Below are 18,248 nucleotides of genomic sequence, written 5' to 3'. Positions count from 1 at the left end.
AAAATGGGACCTCAAATGGCCCCTCAAATCCCCACTCAAAGGTCTCTTAATCTCAAGCCCTAATTACCCATTTTTGCACTGGTTTTTCCAAAAATTTCACCACTAATTAAGCTTTTAATCACATATAAACGAGTTATGAAGTCAAAATTCTTACCTCCACGAGATTATCCTTTGGTTTCCTCTTCAATTAGCTATCCAAAGCCTTCTCCCGAATGAAATATGGTGAAAACCCACTAAAAATCGCGAAGGAAATCTTATAGTCTCTAACCCAGGCATTTTTGCACCTGCGGTCCTTTTACCGCTTCTGCGATCTAGCTTCTGCGGCTAATCCACCGCATCTGCAGATTTTCATTCAAATGACCATTTTCGCATCTGCGGTTAAAACATCGCACCCGCGCTACCGCAGGTGCGCCCACTTCACCGCTTATGCGGTTCCTGAAGAACTCCTTCTTGGCAGAATCTGTAGCTGCCTTCCGCTTTTACGAGTATTGCACCTGCGGCCTCCCAACCGCAGGTGCGGTTATGACAGCAACAATATGCTTCAGCTATCCCAACTAAACTTCAAACCTTCCGCCAACCATCCGAAATCACCCCAAGGCCCCGGAGACTTCAACCAAAAGCACAAACCCGTCATATACCACTACCCAAACTTATACCAATCTTCGAAACACCTCAAACAACATCGAATCCATCAAATCACATCGAATTCAAGCCTAAGGTTCCAAAATCTTCCGAATACTGTTTTTGATCAAAAAGTCTACCAAACCATGTTCGAATAACCTGAAATTTTGCACACACATCCCAAATGACACAACGGACCTACTGCAACTTCCAGAATTCCATTCCGACAACCATGTCAAAACCTCACCTATCAACTGGAAAATGCCAAAATCCCAATTTCGCCAATTCAAGCCCAAACCTTCCACAGACCTCTAGAACACATTCCAATCATACTCCTAAGTCCCAAATTACCAAACGGAGCTAACCAAATCATAAAAATTCTAATCCGAGATCATACCTACACCCGGGTCCCGTATTCGGACTAATCGATAGAGTCGCATGCTCAGACTCTTCACAAACGCAAATAAAAGAAAATATATCATAAATCAGAGACAGATCAAACAAACATCTTTGTATTAATAGACCATGATTACAAAAGCCCACGAGGGGTCATTGCACATGATTACAAAAGCCCACGAAGGGTCCTTACACAGAAATAGAGAAGCAAAAAAAACATATATGACGGCTACATGCCTAATCTGCTCTCGGGGGTACATCTTCGGGGGCAGTATCTTCGAGAACCGTTTCCTCGGGGGCCTCATATTGGTCTTTCAAATGGTATCTTCAAGATTGAAGAAGAAGCAGAAAAAGATGAAGAAGTGACTGGGTGAAAAATTTGGAGAGTATGGGTCTCTAACACTACTATTGTGAAGCCACTTCTTAAGACATTGCCCCACCTCACTCCACGGAAAGCAAAAGGAGTGAGGCGTCGCACCGGGTAATTAGGGGAGATGAGTAGAAGTTCGTAGTCTTCATATCCTTTAATGCGAAGATAATTTGAAATTTCTCTCACATTACCTGGGGCCAACAACAACAAATCAGTACAATCCCGCTTAGTAGGGGAAAGCTCTGGGAAAAGACCATGGCGTAACTAATGAGAACACTGCCATGAGACCTTAAGGCTAGGGGCCTCAAACATGGGAAATAACAATGGATGAGGATGAAGAGAAGAAAGGGGTAAAAGGTTGTTGAAGAACGTTTGAATGAAGTTTTGGTTCAAGAAGGCTTCCATTTATAGAAAGGGTGGCAGCGTAACCGACAGCGCAATCAATGTCTTTGAAAGACATACCGACAGGCGCAATCAATGCATTTTGGGAATTGGACCGGCGGTGATATTATCACTTTGGAGAATATAAATCGACGGTACATTTAATAATTCTGGAAAGTTGAACCGACGGGACGCCTCAGTTATCACAAAGGCTTACGTCATAAGTATGACATCATCACGGGAAGTTCAAAGAGATGGATGTCAAAGTCATTTCTTATCGTTTCACTATAAGAAACGCGGTGACTATCTGTATGCGGTAAAATTGGTGGGTCCAATTTTTGGTCATTACGATGCTTCATAAGCACGTTTCCATAGGCTCGAGATTAACACCCAAGGGGTTATCGACGTCCAACCTCGGGGTTGTGTAGATCGATAGTTATGGTGACAAAGTGGGAAGCTCCCAAGGCATGTGACTAAAGCTGACCAAGTCTATTTGGCTAGTTCAAGCCTGTACCGTGGCATTAAATAGTTGTACCAACCATGTATCTTAGTAATAAATGAATTTGTACTATGTTGGGATTCCCCCTCATATATAAAAGGGACCCTTATCATTTTGTAAAGGACCTGATGCTCAATATTGAATATACGAGAACATTCTCTCTGCTTCCTAACTTAACATATTCTCTTGATCTCACTACTTACATTTATTACTTATACTTATTGTGTTCTATTCATTGTTCCTCATTTATTGCTCATTATTGGTCATAAAGAGCAGCCATTGAATTTGTCATAACTATTAATCCTCCACCGACGGCCCATAGCCAAGCGCCCGACTCGACCTTGAGTCCCAGAATACGCAAACTCGAGGCCCTGGTCTCCAGCCATTCGGTTTGATTATTCCACTATTTACAAGCTACTATATCTTTTTTCCAATCCCTCACTTAGCATCTATTGCCTAACAACTAGCATAAAAATAGATCACATATTTTTAGAACCACAAAATCAAATCTAATTGTTATTACCATTTTCACGGTAAACACACAAATATAGCAACATAACTTAGCCAAAAGACTCCATGAAGTACTGAACCTCGGACAACTTATAGCTCATGGGTCCCAATACCTGAACCCTAACACTTGACATCTTGTGCCCCCATCACACCTTATGGTCATGCTGACAACTCACTTGCTAACTAGAGCCACTCTTACATGTATGACAAGTAAATGAGGGTGTACATCTATACTCAACAATATCAGGAGAACTTCATATCCAATAGGAGTGTTCAACTACGTGTATGCTTGTGCAAGTGCTCTAACGTAGATCCTACCAGCTAATAAGCATAAGGAAAAGAATGGACAACACGTAAGATGCTTTCTCACAACTTCACGAGATAAAACTCATACAGGTAAGCATACCACAACACAATATCAAACAACAAGAATACTCCCAGGCCATCACAAATCATCACAATCGATCCCTGACATAGCCCACCTTGTCTCGCTATGTGTGCAATAATAATATAGTGAGTGCCCTCCTTGATTCGCCATAGGTGCATCATAATGTTCCCACCTTGTCTCGCCACATGTGCAACCCACATATAAGCATATATATACATATCCCGCCATGTCACGCCGCATGTGCAATATATCTATAGTAGCAATAGCACGGCAGAAACCGAGTGCAACCCCATAACAACAACCACACAGTAGAAACCTCGTGCACCAACACAACTTGCGCAACAACAACCATGATAGTAATACAAAATACAGAGAGTTAATTCACTCCAATCTTTAAATCACAAGGGAAACGGTAGAATAATTTCACAAGGAATAATCATAGTAAGGAAATGAAAGGCATAAAGGGAAAAGTTCAACGAAAGGGAAAAACTAACATGTAGTAACGATCCCACAATTTACAAGTCAATAACAGGGAAATCAACACGAGTCCAGTAGTCCCAAAAAAGGGCAAGTCAACAAAGATATATGTTATTTGAAGTCCTTTTAAGGTTGGAAAGTTACAAGAATGTTCGACAATTCAATTAAGGAAAGGTGATCTTGGCTTCACTTAAGACTATATAATTATAGGAGGGATGATAATAAATCTCAATAACACATGCAATTATGAAAAGACTACATGACAATGAGAGAGACGAAATTCTTCAATTAAATCAAATAGCATGACAATTAGGCAATAAGAGTGAATCATGAAGAAATTAATTCTTAAGCATGTAGAGACGAAACAAATAAGCAAGAACTCAGTCATATCAACAATAACCCCATACATACTGAATAAAAGAACTTAAGAACCCTAAAAGGTCAATTCCCCACATAAGTCTGAGTACGGATTCGTCACCTCGCGCACATCAATTTCAATCAACATAGAAGACTCAATCCTAAGGGGAAGTCCCCCACACAAGGTTAGGCAAGATACTTACCTCAAAGACGACATACCAATACTCGAAAATGCACTTCTCGGGTGAAAAGACCTCCGGACATCTCAAATCCAACCAAAATAACATCAAGCACAACTAAAAGATATAAGAAACTATTCCGAATCATAAAGTCTCAATCTTTAACAAAATTCGAAAATTGGTCGAAACGTCAACCCCTGGGCCTGCACCTCGGAACTCGACAAATTTTATAAAATCCGAATACCCATTCCAATATGAGTTCAATCATATAAAAATTATCAACTTCTGATACCATTTGGTCCCTCAAATCACGAATTTTCATTTTATAAGTTTTCTTCAAAAACTAACTTCTTCCCCAACCCAAAACACAATTTAAATGATAAAAATGAAGACAAAATCATGGAATATATTAGATTCTAGGTGAAGAACACTTACCCAATCGATTTACTTGAAAACTCTCAAAAGAAGCTCCTAAATCCGAAGTTTAAAACTCAAAATATGATGCAAATGGCCAACCCTCGATATAAAGGATTCTACCAGGACTTCTGCATCTGCGGTCAAGAAACCGCATTTGCGAGAAAGAGATCGCATCTACGAATTTTGGCTAATTGGCTTGGGATCGCATCTGTGGATATACAGCCGCACCAGTGGCGCCACAGAAGCAAAAGGGAAACCGCAGGAGCGTAAATACTCCACAGGTGCGATCTCTGGACCGCAGAAGCGGCCATCGCACCTGCGTGCCAGCCTTCGCAGAAGCGTGCAAGCTCCCAGGCCTTGATGACCGCATAAGTGACCGGGCTCACGTAGAAGCAGAGCCACACCTGCGCTCCAAGGTCGCAGGTGCGAAAACACCATAACTAGACCTGTTCCAAAACTATGCAAAACATCTAAAACTCGTCTGAAACACACCCGAAGCCTTCGGGACCCTGTTTAAACACACAAACAAGCTCTATAATCTAGCATGGACTCGCTCGAGGTCTCAAATCATATCAAACAAGGCTATGAAGTTTCAAATCTTCCAATTTTGAAAACTCGTGCTGAAACCAATCAAATCAACTCGGAATGACGCCAAATTTTGCAGGCAAGTCCAAAATGACAAGATGGAGTTGTTACAACTCTTGGAATTACATTCCAACCCTGATAGCACAAAAGTCAACTATGGGTCAAACTTCTCCATTTTCCAAATTTCAACCTTTCCAACTTTCGCCGATTTGCCTCAAATTACTCTACGAACCTCCAAATTCAAATCTAGATACGCGCCTAAGTCCAAATCATATGAAGCTGTTAAGATCATCAAAGACCATTCCGAAGTCGTTTACTCCAAAGTCTAATTCCGGTCAAATTCTCACTGCTTAAGCTTCCAAAACTAGATTCCTTCTCCTATTTCGACTCTGAATCATCCGTTAACTGAATTTCACCATGCATGCAAGTCGATACATATATTATGAAGTTGTTCCAGACCTTATGTCACTAAACGAAGCTTAAATTCTCAAAACGACTGGCCGAGTCGTTACACTCTTTAAGAAGTACTAAGTTTGAAAACTCTTCGTTTCATTCAGATGCTTCTACTAATCTTATTCCTTTGTCTATTTTCAAGAAATTGGAGGGAGAGATTGGAGAAATTATATCTATACATGTGTCCTTTCATCTAGCGGACCAGACCATAATCATACTGGAAGGAATAGTGAAAGATGTGCTAGTTCGGGTGGATAAATCTGTATTCCCTGTGGACTTCATTGTGGTGAATATGGAAGAGAATATGGAGATCCCTCTGATTCTAGGTAGACCCTTCTTAGCTATTGGCAGAGCGATTCTGTGGGGGGAGAAAGGGTGGTCTTCAAGATGGAAGGAGCAATAGGGGGCCTAAAGGAGCAAACTAGAAATAGTAAGCATTATAAGTGCGGGGTGTACCCAAAGAAGGCAGAAAAGAAGCTCTCAACATAGATATGTGCATTGGGTCGAGCGTGCAAAGTAGATCCCAATTTAGATTCAGACCCCGACTAAATGAATCAGGGGAGTTTCCATTACCTCTTACTTTTTGTTTGTGTGTAATAGGGACATGCCAAATTTAAAGTGTGGGGTGGGGATGTAAATATATACATGTGTGTTTGCTTTCTTTGTTTTGGTTTAAAAAAATTTAACTTTTCCCAACGATGGATTTCCTCGACTGTCTTATTAAGGGATCAAAGTCGAAGAAAAAAATATTTTTTTGTTTTTTCTTAGGTAGTGTAACAGTTCTCCCCTGATTTTTCATTATGTCGCGGTTCTTTTTCAAGGGTTTTTCTTGGACCGGGTGTAGTTAGTTTTTATTTTGCATGGAAATTTGAAATCTTGTGCTATGGTATTAAATGGAGATGAATTTTTATTGACCTTGTTTTTCCTTGAGAGTAGTGAATTCCTTAGTTGTTATGCCTAGGCTCAGTTCTTGACTCATGTATAAGTACCTGTTTTGATGTTGCTTAACTACTTTGAATAGAGAATCGGGATAGATCCAATACTAAGTGAATTATTTGTCATGGTGTGATTAAGGTTTGTTGATATTCTATGCATGTCAGTTGATGTCTAGAACTTGCCCTATGTGTTTGGAAAGCAAAATAGCCATCTTGTTCAGTCTAAAAAGTGATAGAGGTGTTTCTTTATTGAACCAGATATATATTTTTACCCACCTAATTAATGTATATCGTAGTTAACCCCTTTGAGCATGTAATCCTATTTCTTTAGCAACCACACTAAGCCTGACCACTTTCTTCGAATTGACTATTTGTTTGAACCTTTTACCTCTCTCTAGCACTTGAAATTGGTATGAGCTTGTAAAAGCTAAGCTGAGATATGGTCGGATTTTTGAGTGGAACTATTGAAAAATGAGAAAAGTGCATTGTTTGAAAAATTGTGAGAGACACTTGTATGGAATTGAAAGAAAAAAAGAAGAAGTGAGTTTGCTTGGGAAAAAATTAGAACTTAGAAAAGAAAAAAAATTGATTCCTTGCTAGTGGTAGTTCTCATCTTGGTTGTTCTTAAAGATATTGGGAGCTTGATGCTATTATGTGTGAAGGTTGGGGTTTGTTTCAACACAAGTGTGGGGTTTAAATTGTTAATGTATATGTATTAAAGTACTTAGGGAGGTGTAGTCACCATATCCAAATGTATCATACCTGTCCCCTAACCTACATTACAACCAAAATAAAGTCATACTTGATCATTTACTGAATGAGATCAATTAGTGAAGTATTACACAGCGGAAAGCATATGGTGCATCTTCTGTGGCACATGAATTTTGATTATGAGAGTGAGTGAATTCTTTGTCTTGAGTTCTTATGTGTTCTTGAATTTTATTGTATGTGGAACTACTCTCTATCTTTAGTGTGAGGTCACATGATTTGCAAAGGAAAGGTAATGTCTCTGGCCTCTGTGTTTGAGTAACTGAGCAAGTTTTTGAAAAATACGTGGTGTTTTTTAGTCGAATCTTGAGCTAGGATGTTATGATAGGGTTCTTAGTCTGCTTTGAATATTCTGGGCATGATGTGTTAGGGAAATTGTCTTATGAGAAGGTCATTTTTATGTGAAGTGCAATTTGATTGCTCGAGGATGAATAATGGTTTAAGTGTGGGGTGTCGATGGCAGGTGAGAAACTCATGTTTTAGTCATAGTTTTCACTCTAACAGTTGTATTTTACTTGTGTTGAGCTTAATTAATGGTGGTTTGCACTTATTATGTGTTTTATGCCTTGCAGCAAAATGATTTCGACTTATTAAGATAATTTGGAGCTAATTTGAATAAATTAGAGCTTTGAAGTCTAAGTAAAAGCCAAAGAAATTAAGTTGGTGAGGATCAAGTATGGATGTCAAAAAGTGAGAAAAAATTACTCTGAAAAAAATGCACTACCGCACCACGGGGCGCTAGTGGAAAATTTATACAAAGCGAAAAAAATCAACTCTCTAAAAATCTTCACTCATGTGGCGCATGGGGCGGCGCATGGCACATCACGCCAGTGTATTTTTGCGGTCCAATTGTCCCATTTCTGTTGGGAAAAGGTAGTTTCGTCCGGGCCAGTTCCTACATAGCATAAATATATCAAGAACACGATTTTTAGGGAACTTTCGACCTACAGAATATTGGAAGAGTATTGAGACTCAAAACATAAGGATTCATCATTCTTTCCTCAACTCAACACCCGAGTTTGGATTGAATTTATGTTTTCTTACTCTTTAATTATATTTGTGATAACTTCCTCCATGATTCTGGAGTAGTTTCCTTAGGGTCAGACTGATATGGTGTTTTGATTGCTTTTTGTGGATTTTAACTCTTGTTCTTTGCTTGAATTCGTTTATGGAGGTTTGAATTGTTTGCAACTTTATTCACCAATTTATTTAATCGAAAGAGGAATATTGTGATGATTATCTTGCATTATGTTGTTTGTTTTAATTTAGTAATCGAAAGAACTTATTGAATTGTTGATTAAATAAAGTTAGGAGAATATTCGAGAGATATTTTCCTGATCAAGACTAATCCATAAACGCATGCTTGCATATTTTTACAATGCTTATATTAGTTCGCCTCGTAGAGTTAAAATTTAATCGAAAGAGGAGTTTAACTACACGTTTGAACTAATCATCGAGTGAATTTGTGAGAATCATTAGAATATTAGAGTGAATTGAACTAGAGTTAGATCCCAAATAGCTATAGTGACCCTTATCTCTCCCATTGATATTTCAGTATTGCTTAACTCTTGTCTTCCAGTGATCAATTGTTAATTATTTTAGTTTTGTAGTTAATTTTAGTTATTAATCATCCCAACCAACATGTTAATCATCCTGAATAGTATTAAGCTAGAAATTACTTGAACATTATTTAAATCCAATCCACGTGGAGACGATAATTATAATTATACTATCTTTGACTAGCGAGCATTAATTTTATGTTGTATTTGCGCTCTTCAATTATATAAAAGTCTATATTTTCCGAATGAAGCATCCTTTCAATCAAAAACTGTTTAGTATGGATGGTATGAATAATGTGTTCAATTCATAATAAACCTAAAGCTGGAGAGGGCTCCAACGAAGTACAATAAGATAGCGCCTAGAAATTAAGATGAGATAAGCATTAACATGACCAGCAAATAAAATGAAGTCAAGCACAAATTTCTTTCACTATGGTCCCTTCTTTCTGGATTCAGGGCATGCAGCAGAGTTAACCTTGGTCCTCTACGAAAGGAAACCAATGGGTGGCTAATCATATATGAAGTTGCTAGTTTGGTATGCTTGACAGACAGCAAGAACCAAAAAAAAAAGCTACCTAATTTAGGGGTTTCTTGAGAAGAATAGAGACGGTAAGGAAAGTGGTTCGTGCAGATGTTGGTTATGCAATTACGTATAAATTTATGCTAAATTCTTGAAGGATATTGTCCAATAAGCGGAAAGTGGAAGAGACATCGGTTGTCAAGCTCGCAGAGCATTGTAATGTTATTCTTCAAATAAGCTCTCTCAAAGTGTGGAGATCTAGGGAGTTTTACTATACCTTACTCTTTATGAAGTACTAAGTTTGTAAAATCTTCGTGTCATTCAGGTGCTTCTATTAATCTTATGTCTTTGTCTATTTTTAGTAAATTAGAGGGAGAGATTGGAGAAATTAGATCTATACTTGTGTCCTTGCATTTGGTGAATCAGACCACAATCATACTGGAAGGAATAGTGAAAGATGTGCTATTTCGGGTGGATAAATTTGTGTTCCCTGTGCACTTCATCGTGGTGAATACGGAAGAGAATAGGGAGATCCCTCTGATTATAGGTAGTCCCTTTTTGGCTACTGGTAGAGCAATTCTGGACATTCAAGAAAGGCAGCTCTTGCTCAGAGTGGGGGAAGAAAGGTTGGTCTTCAAGATGGAAGGAGCAATGGGGGCCCTAAAGGAGCTAACTGGATATAGTAAGCATGATAAGTGTGGGGTGTAACCAAAGATGACAAAAAAGATCTCTCAGCATGGATATGTGCACTGGGTCGGGCATATAAAGGAGATTCTGATTTTGATTCAGACCCCGACTAGATGAATTAGGGGAGTTTCCTTTACCTCTTACTTTTTGTTTGTGCGTAATGGGGACATGCCAATATTTAAAATATTGGGTGAGGATGTAAATATGTACATGTGTATTTCCTTTCTTTGTTTTGGTTGGAAGAAAAATTGACTTTTCCCGACGATGGATTTCCTCTACTGTCCTATTGAGGGATCAAAGTCGAAGAAAAAAATATTTTTTGTTTTTTCTTAGGTAGTTTAACAATTCCCCCTTGGTTTTTATTTGTTTCGCAATTCTTTTCCAAGAGTTATGCTTGAACCATATGTAGTTAGTTTTTCTTTTGTTAGGAAATTTGAAGTCTTTTGCTATGGTATTAAATGGTGATAAATTTTCTTGACCTTGTTTTGCCTTGAGAGTGGTGAATGTCTTAGTTGTTTAGGCTCAGTTCTTGACTCATGTATAAGTGTCTGTTTTGATGTTGCTTAACTGTTTTGACTAGAGAGTCGGGATAGCTCCAATCCTAAGTGAGTTATATGTCATGGTGTGACTAAGGTTTGTTTATATTCTGTGCATGTCACTTGATGTCTACAACTTGCTCTATGTGTTTGCAAAGCAAATTAGCCATCTTGTTCAGTCTAGGAAGTAATAGAGGTGTTTCTTTGTTGAGCCAGATATATGCATTTACCCACCTAATTAATGTGTATCGTAGTTAACCCCTTTGAGCCTGTAATCCTATTTCTTTGGCAACCATACTACAAGCCTGACCCTTTCTTTGAATTAACTATTTGTTTGAACCTTTTACCTCTCTCGAGCACTTGAAATTGTTATGAGCTTGTAAAAGCTAAGTTGAGGTATGGTCGGGTTTTTGAGTGGAACTATTGAAAAAGAAGAAAGGTGCATTATTTGAAAAATTGTGAGAGACGCTTGTATGGAATTGAAAGAAGAAGAAAAAACAAAGTGAGTTTGCTTGGGGAAAAAATCAGAACTTAGAAAAGAAAAAAAATTGATTCCTTGCTAGCGGTAGTTCTCATCTTGGTTGTGCTTAAAGATATTGGGAGCTTGATGCTATTATGTGTGAAGGTTGGGATTTGGTTAAACACAAGTGTGTGATTTAAATTATTAATGTATATGTATTAAAGTATTTAGGGAGGTGTAGTCACCATATCCAAATGTATCATACCTGTCTCGTAGCCTACATTACAACCAAAATAAAGTCTGACTTGATCAATTGACTGAATGAGCTCAATTAGTGAAGTATTACACTACGGGAAAGCATATGGTGCATCTTCTGTGGCACATGAATTTTGATTATGAGAGTGAGTTAATTCTTTGTCTTGAGGTCCTATTTGTTCTTGAATTTTATTGTGTGTGGAACTACTCTCTATATTTGGTGTGAGGGCACATGATTTGCAAAGAAAATGTAATGTCTTTGGCCTCTCTGTTAGAGTAAGCGAGCAAGTTTTTGAAAAATACGTGGTATTTTTTAGCCGAGCCTTGAGCTAGGATTTTATGATAGGGTGCTTAGTATGCTTTAAATATTCCGGGCATGATGCGTTAGGGAAGTTATCTTATGAGAAGGTCATCTCTATGTGAAGTGCAGTTTGATTGCTCGAGGACGAGCAATGGTTTAAGTGTGTGATGTTGATGGCAAGCGAGAAACCCATGTTTTAATCATAGTTTGCACTCTAATCACTGTATTTTAAATGTGGTTGAGCTTAATTAATGGTGATTTGCGCTTATTACGTGTTTTATGCCTTACAGGAAATGATTTCGAGCTATAAAGATAATTTGGAGCTAATTTGAACAAATTAGAGCTTTGAAATCTGAGTAAAAGCCCAAGAAATTAAGCTGGAATCACGTTCGAAGGTCGAGGACCAAGTATGGATGTCAAAAAGTGAGAAAAAAATTACTTTGAGAAAAATGCACTACCGCGCCGCGGGGCGCGGGGTGCTATTGCAAAATTTCTACACAGTGAAATAAATCAACACTCTGAAAATCCTCACTGATGCGCCGCCCTATGCGCCAGTATATTTTTGCGGTCGAATTGTCCCACTTCTTCTTGAAAAAGGTAGTTTTGTCCGAACCCGTTCCTACATCATATAAATACATCAAAAACACGATTTTAGGAAACTTCGACCTACAGAAGATTGGAAGAGTATTGGAGACTCAAAGCACAAAGATTCATCATTCTTTCCTCAACCCAACACCCGAGTTTGGATTGAATTCATGTTTTCTTACTCTTTAATTATATTTGTGATGACTTTCTCCATGATTATGGAATAGTTTCCCTTAGGGTTTGACGGATATGGTGTTTTGATTGCTATTTGTGAATTGTAACTCTAGTTCTTTGCTTGAATTCGTTTATGGAGCGTTGAATTGTTTGCAACTTTATTCACCAATTTATTAAATCGAAAGAGGAATATTGTGGTGATTATCTTGCATTATTTTGTTTGTTTTAATTCAATAATTCTCTTAAGTAATCGAAAGAGCTTATCTAATTGTTGATTAAATAAAGTTAGGAGAATATTCGAGAGACGTTTTCCTAAAGACTAATCCATAAACACATGTTTGCATATTTTCACAATGCTTATATTAGTTCACCTCGTAGAGTTAAAATTTAATCGAGAGAGGAGTCTGACTACACGTTTGAATTAATCATCGAGTGAATTTGTGAGAATCATTAGAACATCATAGTGGATTGAACTAGAGTTGGATCCCAAATAGCTATCTTGCACCTATCCTATCACGACCCTTATCTCTCCCATTGATATTCAGTGTTGCTCAATGCGTCTTCCAGTTATCAATTGTTAATTGTTCTGGTCTCATAGTTAATTTTAATTATTAATCATCCCAACCAATGCGTTAATCATCCTGAATAGCGTTAAGCGAGAAATTACTTGAACATTATTTAAATTCAATCCCTATGGAGACGATAATAATAATTATACTATCTTTGACTAGCGAGCATTAATTTTATGTTGTGTTTGCGCTCTTCAATTGTATAAAAGTCTACATTTTCCGAATGAAGCATCCTTTCAATCAAAAACTGTTTAGTATGAAAGGTATTGATAACGTGTTCAATTTATTACCTAAAGCTGGAGATAACCAGCAAACAAAATAGCACAAATTTCTTTCACTATGGTCCCTTCTCTCTGGATTCAGGGCATGCAGCAGAGTTAACCTTGGTCCTCCACGAAAGGAAACCAATGGGTGGCTAATCATATATGAAGTTGCTAGTTTGGTATGCTTGAGTCTTGACAGACAACCAAAAAAAAAAGGGCTACCTAAATTTAGTGGTTGCTTGAAAAGAATAGAGGCGGGTTAAGGAAAGTGATTTCGTACAGATGTTGGTTATGCAATTACGGTTAAACATTGTTGAATGTTGACACTGCAAGCTCAGAAACACCTTAAATTTACAAGCTCAACAAAACCTAAAAAAAAAAAAAAAAAAAAACATTACACCTTAAATTTACAAACGTGCAACAAAAACAACACCTAAACACATTACATTTACAAGCTCAACACCACCTTAGATGTACATATACTTGTTCATTCAAACTCTATATCAAAATTTAACTAGCTTGATTTCGATCTGAAACAGGAGTCATCAAGAGTTGATTATCCTGTTTGGGCTTGTTTGGTGTTTGGTGCAATCATATTGGGCGCTGCATTGAACCGTGACCCACGCTTGTAAGTAGCCTCTTCTGGTGCTAGCACTGGCGGTTCATTCAAATGTGCCAAACTGCTAATTACCCACCTACAACCATATCCCAACATCACAACTAATCAGGTCCAACATTAAAGTAACTAACATGCTACAATGTAATTAAATTATTATGATAGTGCGAAAAGATTTTTTTAACTGTTAATGTTTATGAGTTTAATAATTTAATTAGGAGACATGATTGCCCAAATACTTCTTACACCATCAATGGATAAAACATACTTTTGTGCTATTGTTGCGAGGGGGCATATATGACTAATACAAGTAATATTCTGTAGGAATAATAATTAAAAGAACTATAGATTGATCGGTTGGCCTAGTGGTAGGAGATTATCTCGCTTAGTTTGAGAGAGCACTTGTTAAGTTAAATATTTTTTGTTGCTAAATGTATACACTATTGACTTTAGTTGCTCTCATAAATGCATCCACCAAAATTTCATAAGTTATAATCAAATATCAAATATGCGTACATACCAGCCGTGTTTCTCGATTAGGTTCTCCCAATTTGTATCACTGTTAATACCCAAAATCTCCCCGGAGTTTGAAGTTTCGTACTCCTTTTTAGCAGCCTCTTCAAAGGTACTATTAGCCTGTCCCAAAAAAAAAAACGTCTAAGCCACTATAAATTAATTAATATCACACCATCCTTTCGACATTAGAAGAGTAAAAGTAGTAGTATGACCTGATTTGGGCTGCGAGGGGATAGCATAGAACTATCTCTAAGATGCTCTTCTTCTTTCTTTTTATGGGATCTCCAATAGGCATTTATTTCTTCCTTTGTTAGTGACTTGTTTCTCTTATATTTCACTGCAAAGTAAAAAAAAATTTATTTCGCAACTAAAACTCAGAAAATTAAGTATAAGGTGAGAAGAAGATTTGCAGCAACTTACAAACTTTGGGGTCAGGAACATTACAGGCCCAACCTGCCATAAGGGAACCCATATTATTCACTTATTATTTGCTGGTTTTCTTCGAAGCAGTTGATGCTATACTCAACTCAGTTCCTGAGTGCAATAATTTGTGTCTTTAATAAAGCTTACTAGAAGACAAGTTAATAAAAAAAAAAATTGATTCTTAATATTAGGCGTGGAACTCTGTAGCGCAGCACGTAGATATGCATGCAGGGTGACGAGAACTTGGTGAGATAAGTACCCAAAATGGAAAAGAGAATTAATTTAGTATACAAATGGATGTCCTATACATCGTCACGTCATAGTTTATGTACATACGATCTTCACGTGACCAAGTCAGGAAGCCAAGCTTATCTAACTTCTGAGTTGGATTCTTTCGGAGTCAAAGTCAGATTTTGTAGATTTGGAATTTTGTATCATATTAAAAACTCTGGCTTGAGCATATTAACGCTTTATTGAAGATAATCTTTTTTTATGCAAAATTGTTGGTAAAAGGGGAGGCTGATACAGGGTAAAGTTGGCGTAACTCATGCAGTGTCCTTATATTAGAAAAACAAAATCAGTAACTAAATAATCAATTAAAGTTTCCATTTTTCTGTTAGTTTGACAGCATCAGCTTTTCATTAAGGGATACTTCTTATTTAAGAGCCCTTACTGTTAATTCTTTAGTACTTCTAAGTTAGTATCAACAAAAACATTCTCTGTTTTCATTGACTGAATCCATAATGACCACCAGAAACCAATAGTTAAGAGTTGGTTAAACATTGTTACATAGGCTCGTATGTAACCATGTTTATAGTTACAGGTTATCAAATCCTTCCAACTTTAACTATAAATAACTTAGTAAGCTCAGGTGTTTGATTAGATATGAATCTACATGACCTACCGCCCTATTGTTAATAAATGAGAATTTTAATGTTTTTCCTTTTCTTTTCTGGGGATAATAGAATATCAACATAGGCCCAACTTTTTGTATAAATAACTTTGTGAATTTCCTAAGTAACCTATAAAGGACTCCTACAAGTTTTTAAGTTAACAGCAATCAGTAAAACTTTCTTTTACAGGGAACTAGAGACATTTGATATAGCCGATTTCTTGAGTATTAATTTGAAATAATTTTTCACGCTTTGTCTTTCTTCTGTTCCTTAGCATGGTTAAAAAATTGAGTCAACTTGAAAGAAATACTATCGCTCTTTTAATTACCAAGCGATTTCTTTTGATCTTTTTGTTTCAACAAACCTGCTGAAGAGGACCAAACAAGCATATCTCATGAATCACTCGCATCTTTATTACATTTGCTTGACACACAGATTATAAAATATGTATAAAAGGAATTTTTGAGATCAAGTGTAGTTGTTTAAAGAACGTTTATCTTGTTATTTTTTTTTCTCATTGCAGCCAACTCGACAACCATGTCGCCGAGGTTTATCTGGATCAGAATCACTTGATTCAAGGAAAAGGCCTCTGAGACATCTCCTTCTGATTGTTCTAGCTGGTGTAACACTGAATTCTGCCTTGTGTGCCTCAAACAGACTTGAATGTACAGGTTCTGAAGGCATTCGCGGGATCGACATGTGTACACCTGGATCTCTTTCTGTTATGGAACTATTAAATACAATAGAGTTGTTGATGCCCTGTACGTTGCAATTAATGTATGCAGCTAAGGTTTGATCTTCCTTAGTCTTTGAACTTCCCTCCCCATCTGTGGTTGCGTCAGCACTTTCATTAGGGTTTATTTTGTATCCTCTGTGAATGTGGATTCGCCCTCCTTTTGTGGAAGAATCAGAGCCAAGTTGCATAGATGCTCCTCTATTATCACCTGCAAGAGTGATCACATTCACTGCCGTTTTTCCAGTTTTTTGCGTGCCTACTCTATTAAGAACCTTTGAGATGTTATCTTTGATCTCTTTGTGAATGGGAATATGTGCTTCATTGGATACTGCAGTTTTCTGACTAGAACCACTTACCGCAGTTTTGTTCCTTGGCTGAGTTGTAGTTGTTCTTGTCTGCCTTCCATTAGATCCAGAGTTTTTCAAAATTTGATCTTTGCTAGAACCCTCTTGCTTCGATTGAACTTCTGGGGTTCTTTCTCCAGCACCATAGTCTTTACGTCTAGATTCTTGCATGACTTCTTTGGTTTCCTGATTGTTGGTATCTGACTCTTTGAGCATTTTAGGTTCACCACTGATACTGGAAGAATCTGATTTCTCAGATGGCCCTTTTGTAATGCCTGTTATAGTGGATTTTGGCACTGATTCTTCTGAAGGTTTCATTGCCTTGTCTGTGAACTTTATTTTTGCTTCAGAGTCCGCATCTGACTTGGTTTCTTTCTTGGTTCGAAGCTCCATTTGTTCTGTTGGTTCTTTATCTGCTTCTATGGATTTGGAAGAAGGCTTTGAAATCTCTTGCAATGATTGTGGTGGCGATGTTGGCAGAGTAGTTTCCTGATTCTTTTCTTGCATTTGAGATTTCACGACGGATAGAGAGTTTGAAGATTCCTGACCTGCTTTAGATGAAAGGACGTGGGGAGCCTTGCGTGTTGGGGAGGATGTTGGAGTCATAGCCGGTGATTGAGGAGCTGAGCGAGATGGAGATGGGGATTGAGATACACGAGACCTATTTGCTGCACCAGATGGTGAAGCTGGTTGAGATGTGATACGGGGCTTGTTAGTTGCTTGAGATGGTGATGAAGGTTGAGACTCGTTCTTGGATGCCCGATTCTTGGGAGTGGGAGCTGCCCCTGCTGGCCGAAATGGTGGCCTCTGAGCAACCTTTGGTGTAGTAGGGTTACTGGTGGTGGTTTGAGACGTAGGTCGAACTGGAGAATTGGTGGAGGTAGAGCTCATATTTGAGGCTTGGGTAGGGGTTCGGGCTTCAGTCGAAGAGCCAGCAGTGGTAGGAGTAGCAGGTGATTGGCATGTGCTTGGGGTGGAGGATTCAATAGGGCGAGGTGGAGAGAGAGATGGTGTTGGAGTTGTGCTGGTTTTGGTGTTGGGCAGCTGATTGTTGTCCTGAGTTCCAGCTTTAGTTGGTGAAGTAGGAATTGAAGGAGTGGCGTTTCTCGTGGGGTTGGGTGGCTGGTTGCTGGTTGGGGTTTCAGCTTTAGACAGATTGCTTGTGTTGGTCCGCGCAGCTGGCTGTGACCCTGCTGCTGGTCGAGTTGCCGGAGAGGGAGCCGTGCCAGCATTGGGTCGAGTAGATGGTTGGGTTGCTGGTGTTGGAGGTGGAGCTGGTTCATCTTGAGACCAAGGAAGGCGAAAGCGAAACGATGACCTCCGTGCTGCCATTTAAAAAGGATATTGTGCAAAGGAAATGAATATTTGCTATACTTTTTGAATCGAAATGAGCGTTGAAACTAATTTAAATAGGTTTCCTTTTGATACCTTGGAACATATCTGACATTACTTTGCTTCTTTTCCCCTCTCAAAGA

The 18,248-nt window shown here is 38.2% G+C and overlaps 2 protein-coding genes across 3 annotated transcripts; both read right to left on the bottom strand.

Moving 5' to 3' along the window:
- Positions 1–13,542: 13,542 nt before the first annotated feature.
- LOC107818541 (uncharacterized) lies at positions 13,543–14,954 on the bottom strand. Its single transcript, XM_016644572.2, has 4 exons — positions 14,798–14,954; positions 14,590–14,714; positions 14,382–14,497; positions 13,543–13,940 (listed from the first exon to the last, which is right to left on the bottom strand). The coding sequence occupies exons 1-4, from the start codon at positions 14,847–14,849 to the stop codon at positions 13,802–13,804; spliced, it is 432 nt and encodes a 143-aa protein (XP_016500058.1). The 5' UTR covers positions 14,850–14,954; the 3' UTR covers positions 13,543–13,801.
- A 1,036-nt stretch (positions 14,955–15,990) lies between these two features.
- On the bottom strand, positions 15,991–18,248 carry LOC107818539 (uncharacterized). 2 transcript variants are annotated; one of them, XM_016644569.2, is made up of 2 exons: positions 16,786–18,248; positions 15,991–16,637 (listed from the first exon to the last, which is right to left on the bottom strand). In XM_016644569.2, the coding sequence occupies exons 1-2, from the start codon at positions 18,103–18,105 to the stop codon at positions 16,551–16,553; spliced, it is 1,407 nt and encodes a 468-aa protein (XP_016500055.1). In that variant the 5' UTR covers positions 18,106–18,248; the 3' UTR covers positions 15,991–16,550. The 2 variants fall into 2 exon arrangements, with proteins under 2 accessions (XP_016500055.1, XP_075093039.1); XM_075236938.1 differs by having other exon boundaries at positions 15,991–18,247.

Source organism: Nicotiana tabacum, chromosome 18 (assembly GCF_000715075.1).
Source record: "Nicotiana tabacum cultivar K326 chromosome 18, ASM71507v2, whole genome shotgun sequence".
Classification (NCBI taxonomy): domain Eukaryota; kingdom Viridiplantae; phylum Streptophyta; class Magnoliopsida; order Solanales; family Solanaceae; genus Nicotiana; species Nicotiana tabacum.
The sequence above is the reverse complement of the archived record's forward strand: the minus strand, read 5'-3'. Positions and strand labels throughout refer to the sequence as shown.

What these genes read in the sequence shown, in the direction of transcription:
- LOC107818541 (XM_016644572.2), bottom strand. Translation starts at nt 14,849, where the DNA reads ATGGGTTCCCTTATGGCAGGTTGGGCCTGTAATGTTCCTGACCCCAAA. An exon ending in TGTTCCTGACCCCAAAGTTT is followed by an intron (nt 14,715 to 14,797) that starts GTAAGTTGCTGC and finishes TTTACTTTGCAG; the next exon opens with TGAAATATAAGAGAAACAAG. An exon ending in CCCCTCGCAGCCCAAATCAG is followed by an intron (nt 14,498 to 14,589) that starts GTCATACTACTA and finishes TTTTTGGGACAG; the next exon opens with GCTAATAGTACCTTTGAAGA.
- LOC107818539 (XM_075236938.1), bottom strand. Translation starts at nt 18,105, where the DNA reads ATGGCAGCACGGAGGTCATCGTTTCGCTTTCGCCTTCCTTGGTCTCAA.